Here is a 23,120-nt window from a genome sequence, read left to right as displayed (position 1 = left end):
AAAATAAATATATCATTTCTTGTGAAAAGTCATATTCGTTAACGAGACTTAAATTTTGGGTTAGGTTTTACTGAAAAATTTAAAAAGATTATAGAATGTGGTTAAGAAGCCATTTAAAAAATATATATTTTTTCAGACATTTAAAATATAAAGCAACTGACGAGATTACGATATATTCAAAAGGTAGGCATAAAATACCCCGCACCCTCAATTGGTATTGCGATGTTAAGGGAAATACGTTGACTTACTTACTTGTTAGTCTTTATGAGGTGCAATGACACGAAGTGTTAAGACGTTGGACTGAATTATCTGAGTACCTTCAGAATATTGTTTTCAGTTAAAATAATTAGCAATATTCGCCTTCGTTTTTAACGTTTTGCCTTGTACTAAGTTTATTGCTGACATTGTACGATTTTTATAGTGGAACTGTGTGGTGCTTCGAATATGGAATAGGAATTACGTGAGGCAAGAAACATTCTTATCAGAACAAAGCCATTAGTTACAGGAATGCACAAGTCATCCACGATCAGTTGACATTCCACAATAAGGAGCAAAAAGAAAGGAAAAGTTATAGGATCAGGCAAAGATTATAACATAATGAAAAGGTGTTATAACTATGTATGCACTTATGAAGAGAATTAGACACGACAGGAGTGATAAAGGATGACATCAAAACAGATGAAACACTTTTTATTGTAAAAACGTTGGCACTAGTTTAAATTTCTGCTGTGCGTCGTGTTACTTGCAATTGGTATATTCCACACGTATCTCCTCACAGAACACGAAATCTGCGGTATCGTTTCTCAGATATCTAGATTAACTGTTGCTCTTCAGTCAGGTAACATTAATTTCAAGCGAAGAAGCGAATTAAGCTCATCATAATCCGTTCACACTAGTCAACTGCGAAAAACTGGGAAAAATTGGGAGGAAATTTAACACCGTGTTATATTTACTACAACCTGCTTTTTACGGCGTCTTTTCTCCTACTCACTTTTTTGGCCATGATAACTTCTTTCAGTTTTCATATTCAAACACAATCTGACATCGTCGTTCAAATGAAAAGAAAAAAAGTGTTTTCTCCATGTACGCAGGGAAACTCATGCGACCTGTCAGTTCAGAAAACATGTGACTGGTATGTGAGGAGTCCAGACGTGTAGAAAGATAGGAGACAAAGTCAACTGACCTTTCTGTAAACAGTAGCTTCCAATTGCAACGCAGGTATCCTCTTGATTAAACTTGATTTTAACCAGCAATGCTAAAACGATAAGCTAGTTCGCTGTGTTATGCTCTGGATTAATGGACATGTGTTTGGCTTACGCTTTGCCTCGAGGGACGGATGCGAATTAACTCTGGTCAGATATAATAAAATGACGGCAATAGAACCGGTTGTAATTAACAACTGTGCAGATCATTTTGCCATCATTTTCCCGAGAGAATTTCTGGCGAGACATGTTTGAAAATCATTTTACTTCGTAATTAGTTTCTTCACTTGACAATCTCTTACGCCAAAAACACTTTTTATTGTTCATTATTTGTGATATTCGCAGTTGTCGAGGTTTACACATTACTGCATCTTAGCAGGACAAGAAGGATAGAATGCAGCCTAAATCTAAGTTTCAGTGTAACTCATATTTAACGACGTTGTTGTCACCTGCGTGACAGTGTCTGTGATCTCAGCTGAATCTAAACGAAATTTCAGGTTTATACTTCTGAAGTTTTTGCATGAAAGATCTTTTGTCTGATTAAAGCGGCGTTACTGTTCCTTAACCTGCTCCTACCTTCAGAATAAATCTTTCACTTTTCGGCAGAGTGTGCGCTGTTTTCAGACTTTCGGACAGAATATGGAGTGCACTGGACCTGGACTGGAAATGGGAACTTTGCTTTGGTGGACAGTGCTCTTACCGCCCCGACGCCTTCATTTGTCCGAGCACCTATACTCTAGTTGCCAATGCTGACAGACGCTCTCCTGTTTACACGTACATTGCTGGAGAAGCACACCTGGAAGAGAGCAGCTCGCGAAGAAATAGTGTATACACAGTCCTGGTGATTTGTTCCAAAATAAATCTTACAAAAAGAATGGTTCAAATGGCTCTGAGCACTATGGGACTTAACTTCTGAGGTCATCAGTCCTCTAGAACGTAGAACTACTTAAACCTAACTAACCTAAGGGCATCACACACATCCATGCCCGAGGCAGGATTCGAACCCACGACCGTAGCGGTCGCGCAGTTACAGACTGTACGGCCTAGAACCGCTCGGCCACCTCAGCCGGCTACATCTTACACTTTGCTGCGGAGTGTGCACTACTTCTGCTAGCTACTTCTATTTGGAGAAGTCCACTAAACGTGGCTGCCTCCATGAGAACATTTCCGTCAGACGACCATCTCAGAGGATCAAATGTAGATTATTATATCCAAATCAACAGTGGTTAATAAATTATCTCTCCTCTTGTACAGTAAAAGACGCACGAGCGCCTCATTGCGCTTAGAGAGACTAACTGAAGGCGTCATTACTGTCTTCAGTGTTCGACAGTTACTTTCACGTTCTGTAGTGGGAATATCAAGGCAGCTACCAACAGCCGAACAAACAATACGGTACATACGTTTCGTCTGCTCGAAACACCACAAAAAATCTGCTGTATTGTACCCATTCATTCTTTATTTTTTAATTAAACTACGCGTTTCATAGTGTTACAAGTTCTATCGTATGGGGAATTAGATTTTAGTTTTCACGTTTATTTTCTGTCTCTAGTTTTCAGCAGTAAACGGTTGGTTTTTGACCGTCTTACGAAAGCTGTTCGCCTCACTTTATACAAATTAGTATTATAGACTTGATGTATCTGTACAGTATCTTTGTAAACCCAGTTATTGTGAAGTTTTTAACTTGTAATCGAAGGACGTTTCTTCAATTTTCTCACAAAATAACAGACAATAACGTTTATGACATAGTGAGAATAAGTGAAACACCCAACAGATGGTGACAGAGATACAATATTTCGAGACGGTCGTGACACTGTAAGATAATAGTGGCTGGTTCCAAATATTTTGACTCAATTGATGTTCGTAATGAAATAAGGTTTAATTTGAACTTCATGATGAAGTTTTTGAAACTTTAAAACAACTTTAATATATCATTTATTCTTCAGCCCCAGATGCACTTTTTTGTGGTATGATTTCTTTCGATCTTCTTGCATCATCTTCATTCTCTACAGCTGCGTCAGCAGCCCGTCGTGTCTGTAGCGGAAGGCAGCATCAGGGTACTACACAGAAATGGAGATGCTCCAGGGAGATCGAAACAGGTCATTCTCTCATGTCGAATATGTCGGCTATAGTGTGTTTCCACAACGATGACTTGTTCTATTAATGTTCCTTTGTTATATTAATGTGCATGGAGAGAGAAGTAATTGTAGTGGTCCCTGAAAAATAGTCCTCGCTCTCCCAGCCAGCCGTTATAGTGATGTAGAAATAAAAAGTGAGTGCGTAATATGCTCTGCGCAGACAAAGGTAAAGAGTACTTTTCTGCGCCGCCAGGGTTCCTAGTGTCTCCATCCCACACTACAGCATCCAGCCGCTGCCTACCCTCAAAAAAATGGTTCAAATGGCTCTGAGCACTATGGGACTTAACAGCTATGGTCATCAGTCCCCTAGAACTTAGAACTACTTAAACCTAACTAACCTAAGGACATCACACAACACCCAGTCATCACGAGGCAGAGAAATATCCCTGACCCCGCCGGGAATCGAACCCGGGAACCCGGGCGTGGGAAGCGAGAACGCTACCGCACGACCACGAGCTGCGGACGTGCCTACCCTCGTAAGCTGGAGTAAACGGCACAGTGGATCACTGTTTATGCTCTGCCTCTCCGTAGAAAAATACTTTGATTAGCCAGAATTTTATGACCGCCGATCTATTGCCGTTATTCACCCGTCCAGGCCGTAGCAAGACACATGTAGTGTCAGAGAGCGTGCTGTTCGTGTGTAGAATGGGGAAAGCGCGCAATCGACCTGAGTTTGACCGATTGTGATGGCCCGGATGTCCGGCATGAGCATTTTGGAAACAGTACGACTTGTCGATTGTTCGAGGAGTGCTGTGGTGAGTGTCTTCAAAACGTGTCTAAACCGAGGTGAAACAACGACCAGACATCGTAGGTTCAAATGGCTCTGAGCACTATGGGACTTAACATTTGAGGTTATCAGTCCCCTAGAACTTAGAACTACTTAAACCAACTAACCTAAGGACATCATACACAACCATGCCCGAGGCAGGATTCGAACCTGCGACCGTAGCGGTCGCGCGGTTCCAGATGAAGCGCCTAGAACCACTCGGCCACACCGGCCGGCAGACATCGTAGGGTTGAGCTACCAGCCCTCATTACAGATGTCGGACGTGGTACTCTGTGCAGACTGATAAATCAGGACAGGAGGCGAACTGTCGCGGAGCTAACATCAGACTTCAATGCTGGACAATGACCCATGCATTGCCAGTGGCAACAAGACGGCATCGGCAACTACGTATGAAATGAGCAAGTGACCATCGGCATTGGACATTGGTCTGATGAATACCGATACCTACCTCATCATGCCATTGGTAGAGCGCGAATCCGTCGTCTTCGCGGGGAACAGCTCCTCGACATCTGTACATGCATGTTGATATCCATGGATTCAGTGGAGCTCGTGCAAGGCATCATGACGGCCAAGAAGTACCCTACACTGATTGCAGACCACGTACGCCCCATCACGACGATCATGTTTCCCGACGGCAGTGGCGTTTTTCAACAAGATAATGCTCCAAGTCACAATGCCGAGAGACAGACGGAGTGGTTCGAGGAACACAGTGGCGAGTTCAGTTGTTCTGTCAGAGCTTATCACTCCTTTCCCCGGAATGTACGGGAATTAGGTGACTTGTGCGCGCATATGTGATGCCAACTCCCTCCAGCCACCTACCAAAGCCTCATTGCTTCCATGCCACGACGTGTCGCCGCTGCTATCCGTGCCAAAGGTGGGCATACCGGCTTTAGGTAGGCGGTCATAATTTCTAGCAGATCAGTGTATATGTGCTTCAAAAAATACCATTGTTGCCTTTTAATGTAGTACTTGAGTTTGCTTGCTTCCTGCAAAGAACTCTGCAGCGAAAGGTACCGTCAGACTAACGCTTAAGGTTCCGCGCGCGTTACATGGTACACAGTGCCCTTTGTCCCTGGGCGTCTTGCCAGCACCCGCCTACTTACGGGCGCCCCATTCCTGCTGTAGAAGGTGCCGTACTGTACTCACTTGGTGAGCGTCTCGAGGGAGGAGGTGTAGATGGTGCCGCCCACGTCGATGTGCACGGGCGCCGTGTAGCGGGAGGCGGCGGCCACGCACGGGATGCCCGTGATCTTGTGGTTGTAGGGCTGCAGCGGCGGCGGCGGCTGCTGCGGCGTCGGCGACGACGAGTTCGACATGGTCGGCGACGTCGCGGGCGAACTGCTCGGCGACAGCAGTCTGCGGAAACAGCACGGCACAGTCAGGTCCAATACACACATCACACTACATACTGTGTCATTACTCCAATCATTCTGAGAAATAAGGCTTTTTTTAAAGGTTTTATGACTTCATGGTCGCCTTTTGACTGTAAAATTATTTATTTGTACAACCTACTATTACAGTTTCAGCTGTGTGGCACAACGCACGCATATACCCGGTGTCCCTCCAAAGAGTTTAGTCAGCCTGTTTTAGAACTTTCTAATGCCTATAGAATTATTTTTGTTCTAATCATTAATTTGTGGTGATTTATTGTACCACGTGTTCCACACACAAATGTTGTGGGCGTCATTGTGACCTATATGCAATTACATTTTCTTGATCAATGATTCTGAGGTTTATTCCTCATCCCTTGTCACAGCTTTAAGAGAACGCACTTTGTAAGCGGCATCTTACTATTTCACGTAATACTGCACATTTTCTGCCTTCAGCACAGAAGCAAATTTTCCTGAGCCAGTATTACAATCAGTATAAACGTTTCTTGAAACTGCACTCAGCCGGCCGTTGTGGCCGAGCGGTTCTAGGCGCTTCAGTCTGGAACCGCGCGACCACTACGGTCGGAGATTCGAATCCTGCCTCGGGCATGGATGTGTGTGATGTCCTTAGGTTGGTTAGATTTAAGTAGTTCTAAGTTCTAGGGGACTGATGACCTCAGATCTTAAGTCCCATAGTGCTCAGAGCCATTTCAACCAAACTGCACTCAGCAGTACCCTTCGACTGTTTCTTTGCATGTTTTTCATGCCAGAAGGTAAGTCAGCAGCTGGTGATGCAGAGAAAGCTGCCGGGTAATCACTTTATGTACGACGTTACTGCTGTGTGGCTTTAAATACAAAAGCTAGGTTAGCGGAGTGAGTGAAGCATGTTCACTGCACATAATTTGGCTGTAAGGTTGGTTACTTACGCGTTAATGATGCCAGCAAGAGCTTATCACACCTTAGTACGTTTTTACAATTAAGTCAAGTATTCGTTGGTGCCCATTACGATTACGTTGTACACAGTAAGCTCCTCCTATCCTTCTCTTGTTCTATTCCTTTAAGAAATTGAAGTTAGCGTTACTGTATCATTTAATGGGACGACATTTTCTTCAGGCCAGGTAAATATTTGCATGCAATCTGAATTTTAAAAAGAGTCGTACGTTTACAGCATTTTCTTATATTATACGAGTACTACTGCCATTGCATGACATGATGTCACTCCAGGGATAATCTCTGTTATTTTGCATTTTGCACTATTTCCACTTGACAATGGCCACACGGCCGGAAGTGCTATAGTTGGTTGTGCAATTAATAACTTTACAGTCAAAAAGTGACAATGACGTCATTTACAACGTTTTACGTGGCTCCGAACAGCAACTAAAAGAAGTTTTCTTTATATTTTTCATGTTACATTAATACAATGAGAGCCAGTGAAACTGATACACCAGCCTAACATCGTGTAGGGCACCCGAGAGCATGCAGAAGTGCGCAACACGAACTGGCATGACTCGACTAATGTCTGAAGTATTGCTAGAGGGAACTGAAACCAGGAATCCTATTGCGCCGTCCATAAATCGGTAAGAGTACGAGGAGTGGAGATCTCTTCTGAATAGCACGTTGCAAGGCAGAAATGCTCAATAATGTTCATGTCTGGGAAATTTGATGGCCAGAGGAACAGGGGAAGTGTTTAAACTCAGAAGAGTGTTCCTGGAGCTACTCTGTAGCACTTCTGGAAGTGTGGGATGTCGCATTGTCCTGCTGGAATGCACAATGAATATGAATGGATGTAGGTGATCAGGCGGGACGTTTATGCATTTGTCACCTGTGAGAGTTGTACGTACACGTGTCAGGGGCCCATGTCACTCCAACTGCACACGCCCCACACTGCTACAGGGCCTCCACCAACGTGAGCAGTCTTCTGCTGATCTGCATGGTGCATGGATTTATGAGATTTCCAGTCATCGACAGTCGAATGTCGGTGTGGACGGGCTCAGGCGAGGCCTAAAGCTTTGTGTCGTGCAGTCATCACGGGAACACGATATTGATTATGTTTCGTTGAATGTTTCGCACGCTGTCACTTGTTGATGGCCCAGCAATGAAATCTGCAGCAATTTGCGGAAGGGTTGCGCTTCTGTCACGTTGAACGATTCTCTTCAGTCGTCGTTGGTCTCGTTCTTGCAGCACCTTTTTCTGGCCGCAGCAGTGTAGGAGATCTGATGTTTTACCGGATTCCTGATATTCACGACATACTCGTGAAGTGGTCGTACGGGAAAATCCCCACTTCATCGCTACCTCGGAGATGCTGTGTCCCATCACTAGTGCGCCGACTATAGTATCACGTTCAAACTCACTCAAATCTTGATAACCCGACATTGTAGCAGCAATAAATGATCTAACAACTGTGCCAGACACTTGTTGTTTTACGTTGGTGTTGCCGACCTTAGCTCCATATTCTGTCTGTTTACATATCTCTGTATTTTAATACACATTCTTACACCAGTTTCTTCGTCGCTTCAATGTATTACGTTTCCTTGCACAAGTGTGTAATCACTTTTATACCATTTTCCATATCTTGCAGTCACATTCAAAAAATGGCTCTGAGCACTATGGGACTTAACATCTAAGGTCATCAGTCCCCTAAAAGTTAGAACTACTTAAACCTAACTAACCTAAGGACATCACACACATCCATGCCCGAGGCAGGATTCGAACCTGCGACCGTAGCAGTCACGCGGTTCCGGATTGAAGCGCCTAGAACCGCTCGGCCACCGCGGCCGGTGCAGTCACATAACAGACGTCACACTTTAAACCTACAGCCGTGCTCGAGGTGATACTTGAATCCAGGACCTCGCAAAACCACGTAGTGTCGATAGCAGTTGGCTTGCTGAGAATTAATTGTGAACACTCCGCGGAGTACAAACTGTTTGTGGTGTGAATTGTGGTCCTTACGTGTATTTCCTTAGTGAGAAGTAGCGGGGAGTAGGGTTCACTTCAGCCTCCCTCTTCCTCTTTCTGGGAATCATTTCTGCCCCACGACACTAAGTTGTAGTAAGAGCAGGAACGTGCCCTTGACACCTATCTGCGGGCATTCTAAACTCTGCTCAGTGGTATTTAATGCTGGCCCAGTTTCATCTTTGGTGTTTGATGCCAAAACAAATAACATTTTTGACAGTAGTCTAGAAGGAAAAGGCACATTGTCTTCGTTGATCCATTATGGACTGTGGGACAACGGCTGACATGTATTTCTTGATACAATAATTTACTAACAGCCGTATGTGTTGTAGAGATTTATTTTATGAACTTATTATATGCAACCAGTTTCGGCATTACATTGATGCCATCTTCAGGCCCCACACGCCATAGTCGTAAAATCGCTATACACGGAAGGAGCCGTATAAGTCGATCCGTGAATCAAACCGCTGTGTAACAGCTCTTGGTGGCCAGGCGACACAGACTGTGGCGTGTGGGGCCTGAAGATGGCATCAATGTAATGCCGAAACTGGTTGCATATAAGAAGTTCATAAAATAAATTTCTACAACACAAACGGCTGTTGGTAAATTTTTGTATCAAGAAACGCACATTGTGGTCGGAATACCAGGAACAAGCGTTTAATTTAAGGCAAGGACACAAACGTGTTTACTAGACATCCCTCGCCGATCTACGTATCACATTGTACGGCTACGCCGTTGGTAGCCCTTTCTGTAAAAGACATTATTAAATTGCTACACTGGAAGCCGGCGACAGGCCGCCGTGTGGCGCTATTAGGGTGCGAAGCGAGCCACTTCCTTACGAGGTAATGGCGCACTCGCCTCGTCACGGCGACGGCCGGGAAAAGTGGTTCCATTAGCGGAGGCGGTCGCCGGAGAGGGCGACGGAAAGCTGTGTCTCCGTGGGCCGGACTGGTTGTAGGCCCATTGACCAGCGCTCTCGCAGCGGTACGACGTCGCATCAGTAGGTGGTTGTAACGAGTGCGCTAAAGCAGACCGAGCGGGAAAACACACAAGATTTACTTGCGAGTGTTTCACAGAAACTAACTGTAATAGTACCTCTAAAGTTTTCAATAAGGATTTATCAGACAGGATCAGCAACATTGCAAGATTGTTCGCTGAAGGTGCTGTTGTGTACAAGGAAGTACTGTCGCTGGACTATCGTGAGAAAATGCAGGACGGTTTGGCTAAAAATTCCACTTGGCGTAATGAATGACAGCTATTTAAAATTATAAATGAGAAAGAACCAGTCAGTATCTGATTACAAGTTTAGTGATGAACATCTTGAGCACGTCACATCGCATATTATGGGGTGATACTAAGAAGCGATAAGAAAATGGGACAATCATTATTAAGAAAGACGAACGGAAGATTTAAATTTGGTGGGAAGGTCGTGGGAAAATATAATGCATCTGTGAAGTAAATCACGTACAAGGTGACAGTGAGATCAGTTCTAGAGTATTGTTCCAGTGTTTGGAGTCGTTAAGGCGTGAGAACATAAATGAATTCTCACACAGGCTTCTAAAATAGTTAGTAGGTTTGTACAACCCACATGAAAATGTAACACGTATGGTCAGGGAACTTAAAGGAAATCCTAGGTAAGAAGGAGAAGTAGTTCCCGAGAAACCTTGTCGGATAAATTTAGGACATCAGTATTCCAGGAATACTGTGGGTTCTTATGCTGCCACCATCGTTTATCTCGCATCGTGATTATGACAACAAGACAACGGAGATTAGGACGCGTACAAAAGCATACAGGCAAGTCATTTTTTTCTCACTACACGAATGGAATAGGTAAGAAAACCGGTACTGTTAGTATGCTATGCGCTGCACACTGGCTTGCGGACTACACAGTCACGTATAGATGCAAACATTGTCATCTCTCTCTCTCTCTCTCTCTCTCTCTCCCTCTCTCTCTCTGTCTTTGTCTTTGTGCTTATTCGCCGTAACTTTCAACATCACAGCTTTTTTTCAGCACCTTTAATTGCTGTACAGTAGGGCCGGCCACGGTGTGCCAAAGCGCACGTGAGACTGTTGCAAGGGCCACGTGCGGCCGAGGCTTTACTCGGTCCTTCTCGGAAGTGCACGGTAGAGTGCGACATTTCATTTAGTACTGCGGTGTGGCATTTCTCAGTCTACATAACTTTCGTTAGTTCAAAGTATCGTGGTGGTAGCGCTGTTTACCCTTCGCTAGTTGTTCGATGTGTGAAGGACGTTCGCAGGTTCAGTAGCTCTCTGCACATAAAGAGGCAGTCAAATAATCTATCATCACCTGCCTTTAAAAATTAATGGGGGGGGGGGGTGGGGTCACAGAAGAGAAAGATGAAAATTTTCGACATCTATTACACAGTAGCATAATCAATGGGTACCTCAAATGTGCTACGGAGCAGCATTACAACACCATATAGAAAGAATTTAAAGATTTAGTTGACGATAAAAAAGCAAAATATTCCAGCAATCGACAGACAGGATTCATTGTTTTGTTTATAAAGAAGCAGTTTTTGCTAAATTTACAGGTTGGAGCACATGAAGAAATTGTTGATACGAATAGTGTAATTTCTGAATTCATACGCATTACTCCACTGTCAGTTGCAACTGTTGTCGATGAAACTGAAAGAAGAGTATGGAGACTTACTCCAAAGTACGTTGGTTAAGTCAAGAGGTATGCCTGGAACTATTTACCTATTTAAAACCCGCTATTTTTGAGTTTATGAAGGAAAAAAGTAGTGCAGGAACGAAAATTAGAACTTCCAAAATCGATTGCAGGCCTTGCATTTTAAATGGACTTGGCTGGACACTGCCCACAAGACACTGCAAGGTGAGAAATAACTTATTTCTATTTTGATAGGGATGCATTTTATAAGAAAATCGCGTTGCAGAAGGGAAAAAAAATCCGTCAAACACATTCCATTTCCCTACGCTCACTGGTGTCGAGGAAACCGAGAGGTTCGAAGGATTCTTTGTAAGCTTAAAAGAATTACAAGGATAGTTTTCTAAACGTTTTGAGGAGACTGCCAATCTTACATCTGTAACCCTGAGTGATGTGTAACGTAATTCCCATTTTACAGTCTGTCCACGACATCGACATTGTTTTCCTCGGGAAGAGTTTCCACGTCTCCATAATGTGGTTGTGAAAGTGTGTGAAAGATCCTAATTTGATTATGAAACAAAATAAGTCATGATTACGTGCGTAAATCTGTGAACAGACTGTACCATATAAAAATTATGTCTACAGTGCACCCAAACTAATTAATTACTACAGACAATTTGTGTCGTTTGTGACTTACGTTGTCAAGAAATATGAAATGCGAAGCGAAGTTGTATCCAGTGCTATTGCATTGTCATGTAAATATGGCGCGTTCACAGTTTATCCCGCTTCCACCTCCTCCCTTCCAGACAGATGGCATGGCTGTGGAGGAAGTGTGGAGCTAGGCTGAGCGCTCCCTGCCGCCGTTGGATAAGCCGCTGCAGCAGCAAGTCGTATACCCCTAGCTACCTTATTTGTTACATAGTTTAATTCTCAATTTATTTGCGTGTTTTTGGGTACTTGCATTGTTTAATTCATAAATTTCGGGCGTATTACAGTATTTGAGAGTTGTAGCATCGCGCTTTAGTACCTGAATAGTGTAAATTCGCGTAGTCGTCTGTCTTCTGTTTTTGTTTTGAACGGTCAGTGTCGGTTGGTCAAAGCCAGTGTGCTCCCTGCCGCCGTTGGATAAGCCGCTGTAGGAGTAAGTCGTATACCCCTAGCTTACTTATTTGGTACATAGTTTAATTCTCAATTTCTTTGCGTGTTTTTGAGTACTTGCATTGTTTAATTCATAAATTTCGGGCGTATTATAGTATTTGAGAGTTGTAGCATCGCGCTTTAGTGTTTACTTCGTAGATTCTTACTTAAATTGCGTGTGAGTTTCGTATAGGAGGTGTAATTTCGAGTCTTAGTTACTGTAATCGTAAATTCAGGCAGATTGTAGCGCAGTCGTTAGGCATTTGTACAGGTTAGTTAATACATTCTTCGCGTGTTCTCTTGCGTTATCTAGGCACTGACTCGTGTTTCAGTAACTGTTGTTCAACATCGATTAGAATGGACAGGGACTGTGATTACTGTGTTCGGATGAGGGCTGAGTTGGCATCCCTTCGCTCACAGCTGCAAGCGGCGCTGACTTCGGTCGCGCAGCTTGAGGCTGTTGCCAATGGGCACCACTGTGGGGAGCCGGACTTGGGTATCACGGGGATGTCAACCTCGTCCCGTTTGTCCCCAGATCGGTCTGCCGCTGTGGTTGCCCCGGTTGCTGCCCGCAGTGGGGCTGAGCCCTCGCCTGTGGTTGATTGGGAGGTCGTTCCAAGGCGTGGCAGGCAGCGAAAGACATCCCCAGAGGCTGATCAGAAAGCCTCCCCGGTGCGTCTGACAAACAGGTTTCAGGCACTGGCTGAGCCAGATGCAGCTGCCTGCCCTGTTTCAGAGGATGATTCTTAGTCTTCAAGGTCCGGGCAATCACAGAGGGTGGGCTTATTGGTAGTTGGGAGCTCCAATGTTAGGCGCGTAATGGGGCCCCTTAGGGATATGGCGGCTAAGGAGGGGAAGAAATCCAGTGTACACTCCGTGTGCATTCCGGGTGGAGTCACTCCTGATGTGGAAAGGGTCCTTCCGGATGCCATGAAGAGCACAGGGTGCAGCCAGCTGCACGTGGTAGCACATGTCGGCACTAATGACGTGTGTCGCTTTGGATCTGAGGAGACTGATTTGGTGAAGGCTGCCGGTCTTGCTTACGAGATGAAGGCAGAGCTCACCATCTGCGGCATCGTTGACAGAACCGACTGCGGACCTTTGGTGCAGAGCCGGGTGGAGGGTCTGAATCAGAGGCTCAGACGGTTTTGCAACCGTGTTGGCTGCAGATTCCTTGACTTGCGCCATAGGGTGGTGGGGTTTCGGGTTCCGCTGAATAGGTCAGGAGTTCACTACACTCAGCTGGCGGCTACACGGGTAGCGGAGGTTGTGTGGCGTGGACTGGGCGTTTTTTTAGGTTAGAAGGCCTCGGAAAAGTACGGGGTGGGTTGCAATCTCAAAGGGTGCATGGCAAATACAGGACGTGCTTGGATCAAGGAACAGTCGGAATTGTAGTTGTAAATTGTTGTAGTTGTGCTGGGAAAGTCCCTGAGCTTCAAGCGCTAATAGAAAGCACAGAAGCTGAAATCGTTATAGGTACAGAAAGCTGGCTAAAGCCTGAAATAAGTTCTGCAGAAATTTTTACGAAGTCTCAGACGGTGTTCAGGAAAGATAGATTAGGCAGAAGTGGTGGTGGAGTGTTTGTGTCTGTCAGTAGTGGTTTATCTTGTAGTGAAGTCGAAGTAGATACTCCGTGCGAATTGGTATGGGTGGAGGTTATACTTAACAGCCGAACTAAGTTAATAATTGGCTCCTTCTACCGACCCCCAGACTCCGATGATATAGTTGCGGAACAGTTCAGAGGAAATTTGAGTCTCGTAACAAATAAATACCCCACTCATACGGTTACAGTTGGTGGGGACTTCAACCTTCCATCGATATGGGGTCAGGGATTTTCTTTGCCTCGTGATGACTGGGTGTTGTGTGCTGTCCTTAGGTTAGTTAGGTTTAAGTAGTTCTAAGTTCTAGGGGACTGATGACCATAGCTGTTAAGTCCCATAGTGCTCAGAGCCAGCCTCGATATGTTGGCAAAAATACTTGTTCAAAACCGGTGGTAGGCAGAAAACATCTTCCGAGATTGTCCTAAATGCTTTTTCCGAAAATTATTTCGAGCAGTTAGTCCACGGACCCACGCGAATTGTAAATGGTTGCGAAAACACACTTGACCTCTTAGCCACAAACAATCCAGAGCTGATAGAGAGCATAATGACTGAAACAGGGATTAGTGATCACAAGGTCGTTGTAGCTAGGCTCAGTACCGTTTCTTCCAAATCCACCAGAAACAAACGCAAAATAATTTTATTTAAAAAAGCGGATAAAATGTCACTAGAAGCCTTCCTAAGAGACAACCTCCATTCCTTCCGAACTGACTATGCAAATGTAGGCGACATGTGGCTCAAATTCAAAGATATAGTAGCAACAGCAATTGAGAGATTCATACCTCATAAATTGGTAAGAGATGGAACTGATCCCCCGTGGTACTCAGAACAGGTTCTAACTCTGTTGCAGAGGCAACGGAAAAAGCATGCGAAGTTCAGAAGAACGCGAAATCCCGAAGATTGGCTAAAATTTACAGACGCGCGAAATTTGGCACGGACTTCAATGCGAGATGCCTTTAATAGGTTCCACAACGAAACATTGTCTCGAAATTTGGCAGAAAATCCGAAGAAATTCTGGTCGTATGTAAAGTACACAAGCGGCAAGACGCAGTCAATTCATTCGCTGCGCAGTGCCGATGATACTGTTCCCGACGACTGTGCCGCTAAAGCGGAGTTATTGAACGCAGTTTTCCGAAATTCCTTCACCAGGGAAGATGAATGGAATATTCCAGAATCTGAAACACGAACAGCTGCTAGCATGAGTTTCTTAGAAGGACATACCTTAGGGGTTGCGAAGCAACTGAAATCGCTTGATACGGGCAAGTCTTCAGGTCCAGATTGTATACCGATTAGGTTCCTTTCAGATTACGCTGATACAGTAGCTCCCTACCTAGCACTCATATACAACCGCTCGCTCACCGATAGATCTGTACCTACAGATTGGAAAATTGCGCAGGTCGCCCCCAGTGTTTAAGAAGGATAGTAGGAGTAATCCATCTAACTACAGACCTATATCATTGACGTCGGTTTGCAGTAGGGTTTTGGAGCATATACTGTATTCAAACATTATGAATCACCTCGAAGGGAACGACCTATTTCTTGCTTCCCACGCCCGGGTTCCTGGGTTCGATTCCCGGCGGGGTCAGGGATTTTCTCTGCCTCGTGATGACTGGGTGTTGTGTGTTATCCTTAGGTTAGTTAGGTTTGAGTAGTTCTAAGTTCTAGGGGACTGATGACCATAGATGTTAAGTCCCATAGTGCTCAGAGCCATTTGAACCATTTGAACCATTTTTGGAACGACCTATTGATACGCAATCAGCATGGTTTCAGAAAACATCGTTCTTGTGCAACGCAGCTAGCTCTTTATTCGCACGAAGTAATGGCCGCTATCGACAGGGGATCTCAAGTTGATTCCGTATTTCTAGATTTCCGGAAAGCTTTTGACACCGTTCCTCACAAACGACTTCTAATCAAGCTGCGGGCCTATGGGGTATCGTCTCAGTTGTGCGACTGGATTCGTGATTTCCTGTCAGGAAGGTCGCAGTTCGTAGTAATAGACGGCAAATCATCGAGTGAAACTGAAGTGATATCAGGTGTTCCCCAGGGAAGCGTCCTGGGACCTCTGCTGTTCCTGATTTATATAAATGACCTCGGTGGCAATCTGAGCAGTTCTCTTAGGTTGTTCGCAGATGATGCTGTAATTTACCGTCTAGTAAGGTCATCCGAAGACCAGTATCAGTTGCAAAGCGATTTAGAAAAGATTGCTGTATGGTGTGGCAGGTGGCAGTTGACGCTAAATAACGAAAAGTGTGAGGTGATCCACATGAGTTCCAAAAGAAATGCGTTGGAATTCGATTACTCGATAAATAGTACAATTCTCAAGGCTGTCAATTCAACTAAGTACCTGGGTGTTAAAATTACGAACAACTTCAGTTGGAAAGACCACATAGATAATATTGTGGGGAAGGCGAGCCAGAGGTTGCGTTTCATTGGCAGGACACTTAGAAGATGCAACAAGTCCACTAAAGAGACAGCTTACACTACACTCGTTCGTCCTCTGTTAGAATATTGCTGCGCGGTGTGGGATCCTTACCAGGTGGGATTGACGGAGGACATCGAAAGGGTGCAAGAAAGGGCAGCTCGTTTTGTATTATCACGTAGTAGGGGGGAGAGTGTGGCAGATATGATACGCGAATTGGGATGGAAGTCATTACAGCAAAGACGTTTTTCGTCGCGGCGAGATCTATTTACGAAATTTCAGTCACCAACTTTCTCTTCCGAATGCGAAAATATTTTGTTGAGCCCAACCTACATAGGTAGGAATGATCATCAAAATAAAATAAGAGAAATCAGAGCTCGAACAGAAAGGTTTAGGTGTTCGTTTTTCCCGCGCGCTGTTCGGGAGTGGAATGGTAGAGAGATAGTATGATTGTGGTTCGACGAACCCTCTGACAGCACTTAAATGTGAATTGCAGAGTAGTCATGTAGATGTAGATGTAGACCCAGGGCACAGTTTAAGACCAGAATTTTTGGCTGCCCCTGCTGTACCGTGTAAATATCATTTTTCTTTTCTTGGGGACTGAAAAATTTAGTTTCAACGTTGTGTCGACTTCGATTTTACGAAGGTCATTTAATAATTAAAGAGATAAATTGGACTGCAGGAAAAAACGTTTATTTTTACAAAACAATACTTTTTCTACTTTTCAACATAATCCCCTTGAACATTTATGCACTTGTTCCAATGAGCTACAAGCTTTTTTTATTCCGGCTGCAAAGAACTCTTTATCTTGATGTTTGAACCAATTTCCCACGAACTTTTCACGTCTTTGTTGTCCTGGAACCTCTTACCATGTAATACCTCCTTCACTGCACCAAATATATGGTAATCACTAGGTGCTAAATCAGGACTGTAAGGAGGATGAGCCAGTATTTCCCAGCCCATTTTGTCGATGGTTTCACAGGTTAGTTGAGCATTATGTGAACGTGCGTTGGCTTGCTGGAGAATCACAACTCTCCTCTGAGATCCACGACGTCTCTCTCTCATGGCTGGCTTCACCTTGTTTAAAAGCAAATCCGAGTAATATTGGCTGTTCATTGTACGCTGCTCTTCGAGATAATAATAAAAAACTGGACCTTCAGCATCCCAAAACACCGTCAACATAACTTTTCCTGCTGATGCTTGTGTTTTGAATTTTTTCTTGACACGTGAGTTAGTGTGCTTCCACTTCATGCTTTGTCTTTTTGAATCTGGCTTATAATAGTGAACCCAAGTTTCATCACAATGTAAAATTTTGTCGAGGAAGTACTCACCTTCTCTTTCAGAACGTTCCTTTATGTCTGTGCACACTCTCAACCTTGTTTCCTTGTGTAGCCGTGTCAACTCCTTTGGGACCCATCTTGCACATGTTTTGCGGTACTTCAGCTTCTTACAGATAACGTTATGAACTGTACCAGTATTAATTTGTACCTTACCAGCTATCATTTCCACAGTCTCACGGCGGCCGGCACGAATAATGACATCAATTCGACTTTCAAGTGAGGGAGCTGAAACTGCAACTGGTCGGCCAGAACGGTGTTCGTCAGTCACTGAGTCGCGACCACTTGTAAAAATTTGCACGATTCATACAACCTTCACCATAAAGTTTAGACATTCTACAGTATATATTCACTGGTTTCTCGCCTTCAGCAAGTAAAAAACGAATAACAGAACGCTGTTCAACTAACGTGGACGTTTAAGCGGACGCGTTATCTTGAAATGTAATTTTGAGGCTATAAACAAAACAATGTTGATACATCAGCTGATCACGGTTCCTCCCAGTGATGCAAACTAAAAGCCATAAAAGTACCAAACTTGCCCTACTAACAGTTTTTTCCCCAGACCAATTTGTCTCTTTAATTATTAAATGACCCTCGTATTAGAGACGGACAATAAATTCAAAAAGACTCCAAGCTGTCCATCAAGGGCAAGCTTGTCAACACCACGACGAATTCTGCAGAGGAGAGGCACGGAATGAGGCTGCAGTGGTCCCTGTCGCTTCTACAGTTGGTAAATGAACATTGAAGAATAACTGCAAAATCTTTCCTCAAAATATAATGCTAAGAATCCATCAAGCCGAGGTTAGTTTGAATACCATCATACTGAACTCCACCCGAGAGGCTACATTTCTTTTCGGGTGCAATTTTCTCTACGTGCTTGGCTGTGGCACATATTAAATCTTCGGAAGATAATGAACATTGCTTGTTTGTGAAGATACTCAGTGTAAATCTAAAAGTGTGCCAGCTGAGAAGATAAGTTCAGTTCAAAAATTTCGAGATGATCTTAGATTAGATACAGATTTTTTCCATTTTTCCTGGAGAGCTCGAACTGTACTATGGTCCTCACCCCACTTTAAGATCTAGTACCACTGGAAATTGTCGTCTGGACTGGTTTTGAGGAGGGATGAATGCAACATCCATTAGAACTGTGTCGTGAACAAGTCATGTAGATGACCATCGCGTTGGTGATTAATTTCATGACTCATTTCTCCTCCAGTTATGCTAAAGTGCTCACATGAAAAAAAAAGGGAATCGCATGAACTCTGGGCTATAAATATACCTCTTGCTGTACTGCAGCTGTGCCTGCAGTGCTTTGAAGATGCTTAATACACAGGGGACAATTTTCCGGAAGATAGACGACCGCTTTAACTGCACATTAGAAGACCCAAGCACCGCCAGAGGCTGCAGAGACCTATTCTCTTCCACAAGACACTTGCTCAAAAATAGAGCGGGTTGTATCCAGTGTTGGGGCCAGAGCGGGCTCACCTCGGTGCATAGCAAAGTCTTTAGATTCATCCTCCCCGGAAATACCTCTCAACGCTCGAAACAACATCGCCTCGTTTCCGTCAACCAGTGTGGTTTCTGCCCTTATTTCTCGTCTAATGATCAGCTCATGCACCTCACGCATCTCCTAACCCACCAGATCGTGTCCCGTAAATCTGCTACTTTTGTCTCCCTCAACTTAGAAAAAACTTATTACCGGGTATGGCGTTCTGGTCTCCTTTTCAAACTCGAGACATATGCACTTTCAGTTAACTATGTCTCTCTTACTGCATCCTTCCTGTCTAGTCGCCCATTCTTTGTCACTGTTAACAGTACCAATTCCCATACCTACCATCCCACTGCGGGAGTATCCCAAGGCTCTGCCCTCTCCCCTCTCCTTCACCTCCTCTACACTGCTGATGATGTGCCCAAATCACCCCCACCAATCCACTTCCTTCAGTATGTTGACTACACAACTATCCTAGAAATTCCAACGATCCTTCCAAACCCATGTCAATCAATTTACGTCCTGGTGTAACCAATGGCTCCTCAAGATCAGCCTTTCCAAAACCTGGTCAATAATTATAGGACGAACTAACTGTTCTGTCTTCATCACCTTTACCTTAGGACTTTACAGCTGTCCTATCCAGTTATTTGTTAACTTGGAGTAACCCTCGATCCGCTGTGGACTTAGAGTGTGGCCGCAGAAGGTGGAGACTCGATTGTCGTGGCAGACTTGTGGATTTGTAAATTTATTCTTGTTTAACATTTAATCTGTTACATTCCGGATTTGGATAACTTTGCCCTCTACGGCCGTTCAACTTCGTTCCTTAAGTTTGTACATTAACAATGAGCATCCTACGGTATTCTGATTTTGATAACGTGTACGTTTAAGGAACTTGAGCGCAGTGCAATCTAACCGGCCTTCAGCAGCCAGAAGTATTATTGTTTTATTTCAAGAATTGACTTATTTTGTGTTTTGTTTCAATCCACATCGAAGTAGATGTGCTATTTATCTTTAATAAATAAACTTGTTCAATTACTGCTAACTTGGTGTCTTGTGCCGCAGAGGGAGGATATGCAAACTTTTCTATATTTACATCTGGGCTCAGTTTACAATTTTGGCTCTTCTAAATACCCGACGGTTATCAATATAGGAAATCGATTTCGGTATGTTTTTTCATTACAGAGGTGCCGTTTCGTCGATAGTATTGAGATAAATCTGTTAGAAAAGCTGTTCTATCCCACATTGTTTGCGCCATATCCGTTACGTACCGCATTATATGTTGAGGCTTTTTATTTACAGTGCAGTTTATTGCCTGGCTGGCACTTCCAGAATAGTGAAAGTATTTTCTGTTATATTCAGAGAAAAAGAGAAAGCAGCTCTCATACGTTAGAGCTCTTAAAACAATATATTTCGCAAAGTGTTAGAAGATTTCGGTAATACTTTATGTCACAGGTCCCATACTGGCGACAAACACATTTTATTTCATGGGGACAACCGTCTCCAAGTCAGTAATTAACTTCGTAAAATATATGTTACGAGGGTCTTCAAACGCGCAGGCGGCTGCCGTAATTAGTCGGCCCGTGTAACGCAAGGCAGAAAGCGCCGCGTTTCTTGCTTTTACAGACACACAAGTCGCGTTCTCAACACGCGACACGTCGCTCAGCCAGAGACTCCTGTAATTAAGAGCGGCTGTGATAAACGCCGCAACTAGAGGGAGGGAGGTCTAGTTTCAAAGGCTAACAGCTCCTCCGGCAGCGCCGCACACGGCTGTACACGACCAGAGAGGACTGCAAAGGGATTTTAAAACAAGCGACAGCTCTTGCGTTATTGCCGTTCATAAAGTCGAAAGATGGTCCACTGGAAGTAGTAAACCAGTTATCACGTGTTCGCCACTTATTATGACTTTATAAAGGTGTTCTGTGAGGAACTGTCCAGTTCATGGGTCAGTGACTTCTGAATCTCTTTAGGGTTACCCAAGTTTTTGCCCTACAAACATAGTTTAGGTTTCAGGCACATTCGTCTTTCTGTAATAAACATGTGTGCTGTGTATTGGAGATTTGAGATTGCGTCATAGGATGGGATCTGAGCTTCCACTGTTGACAAAAGAGCCGGAGAGCGAGGAAAACTTTCCGAATGCAGAGGAGGCGATGGGAAATTCATCTAATAGGGTGCGATTCAAAGCGAAAGAACAGATTTCAGCTGTTGACTACAGGCAACCTATAAAAAATAGAAACACATAGCAATTATCACCGGATACTGGAAGGTTCAAAGTTTTGACACAGATGCGCTGTTGTTCGTTTGTAGCAACGCGACGACTGCACCATGACAGAAATCATTTTTTGTGATGTAACTTGGGCGAAGAGAAGGGCAATAAAATGTTCATTGTTTTTTGTCTCCCAGGTCACCAGAGCTCACACCTTGCGATTTTTTCCTGTAGGGGTACATAAAAGACAGCCTGTGTCCTACATAAGAGCTACTCTTCAGCATCTGAGAAATCAAACCTTCGTGTGTGGAATGAAATTTATTACCGTTTCGATGTTTCTCAAGCAACGCATGGTGCTCATACTGAGCGTATGGTGTAGTGCCCGTGCGAACACAAAACTCTGAACGTTCCTCTGTCTAGTTACATGCGCAATGCGTTTGTCTTTTCCAGTTTGTCTGTTATAAGCATCTGATACCTGTACTGTTTTTTCAATCACCATGTACAAGTCAGCAAGCATTCGACATCCTTATCTGGTTCTTTGTTTAGCTACAGAAAGTAAATAATGCTATGACAAAGGTAACTTTAAGAATGTGTGGTAAGTGTACCGAAGACGGTCTACAAGGTCCAAACCATAACAGTTTACAATGTTTTGGAGTGGTGTAGGGGAAACCGAGACGAACAATTTGGTAGGGGACACTTGCGGTCTGTCAAGCCGAGAAACAGCTCAATTTGGCGTACAAAGGCCACATAACCCACAGTGCATACGCACCAATCGATATTTTGAGTGTCCTCTCTGTCCCTTACCCGGCCAATTTGGTTAGCCTTAACTATTTAGAGCTCATTAATTTTTCTAGATAAAATTGGACTTGAATATTAGACACGTCTTGTTCTTACACTTACAAAGAGCAAAATCGACGCTCCTGTAAAATTTACATCCAAATTTTGTAAATTTTAACAGCGTAAAACTAACAAATCGTTTTATTTTTCCGGCCTTCTTACTACAGAATATTGTGCTTTTATCTTGTTAAGTTTACACAGTTAGTTTTTACATAACCTTTACGAAAGTCTTTTTTCTTCCGTTACTGTCATGGGGAACTTTGAACTACTAATGCAAAAAATAAAAAAGCTGATCGACTAAGTCGACGTTAAGGGAGAGAGACGATATTCAAAACATAGGTCGCCGTGCATGCGCCGCTGTAGTTTAGGTGGCTCTTTTAGGACACTTTCAGGTTATTTCTCAGACAGATCACTAGTGACCTACACCACATTGTTCGTCAAGACTTTCTCTATACCACTAGGGTACGTTGCAAACAATTATCGTTTATAACCTGTACACGGCATTCCAAGAGATGAGAAAAGACAAACAACGATATAATGGAAGATGGGTAGAAGGCAGTACAAAATATGAATGATGTATGAAAAAATCTGCAGGAAACCGTCTTGCAAAAGTCGATGCGAAATGGCTGACCATGCTGGAGGCAGACAATATAAATCGTAGTAAAGTAGCGACTTGGTGAGCACTTGTATTCGGGAAACAGGCAGATCCAGACGAATTAGATTGATTTTCGTGACTAAAAAGCTTCATTATTCATTATGGTCGAAGAGCACAGCTGTAGACTGTGACCCTACAGACTTTCGTATACAAATTATAGTCATTGTTTACTTATTAGAACCAGTTTGCTTTTACTGCAACTTTTGGACTGATCACGCCTCAACCAATTTTGCGAAATAAAGAAATATTTGATAAAGAGAACTGTTAAAATAGTAGTGTGCGAGATGTACTGCAACTGCAGTGTGTGGGGGTATATTTCTTTCGCAAAAGCTATAGAGATTTGAGTACCATCGTTATTTTATGATATAAATAC

At 43.7% G+C, this 23,120-nt stretch overlaps 1 protein-coding gene across 1 annotated transcript in view; it reads right to left on the bottom strand.

The window, feature by feature from the left end:
* Positions 1-23,120, bottom strand: part of LOC126187306 (BTB/POZ domain-containing protein Tiwaz) — a 191,082-nt gene that overhangs the window by 159,740 nt on the left and 8,222 nt on the right. Inside the window, exon 2 of the mRNA XM_049928304.1 lies at positions 5,271-5,480. Coding sequence (XP_049784261.1) covers positions 5,271-5,480 — 210 coding nt within the window. The remainder of the gene's footprint in view (positions 1-5,270; positions 5,481-23,120) is intronic.

Source organism: Schistocerca cancellata, chromosome 1, assembly GCF_023864275.1.
Source record: "Schistocerca cancellata isolate TAMUIC-IGC-003103 chromosome 1, iqSchCanc2.1, whole genome shotgun sequence".
In the NCBI taxonomy this organism is placed as follows: Eukaryota; Metazoa; Arthropoda; class Insecta; order Orthoptera; family Acrididae; genus Schistocerca; species Schistocerca cancellata.
This window is presented reverse-complemented; position numbering and strand designations above follow the sequence as displayed.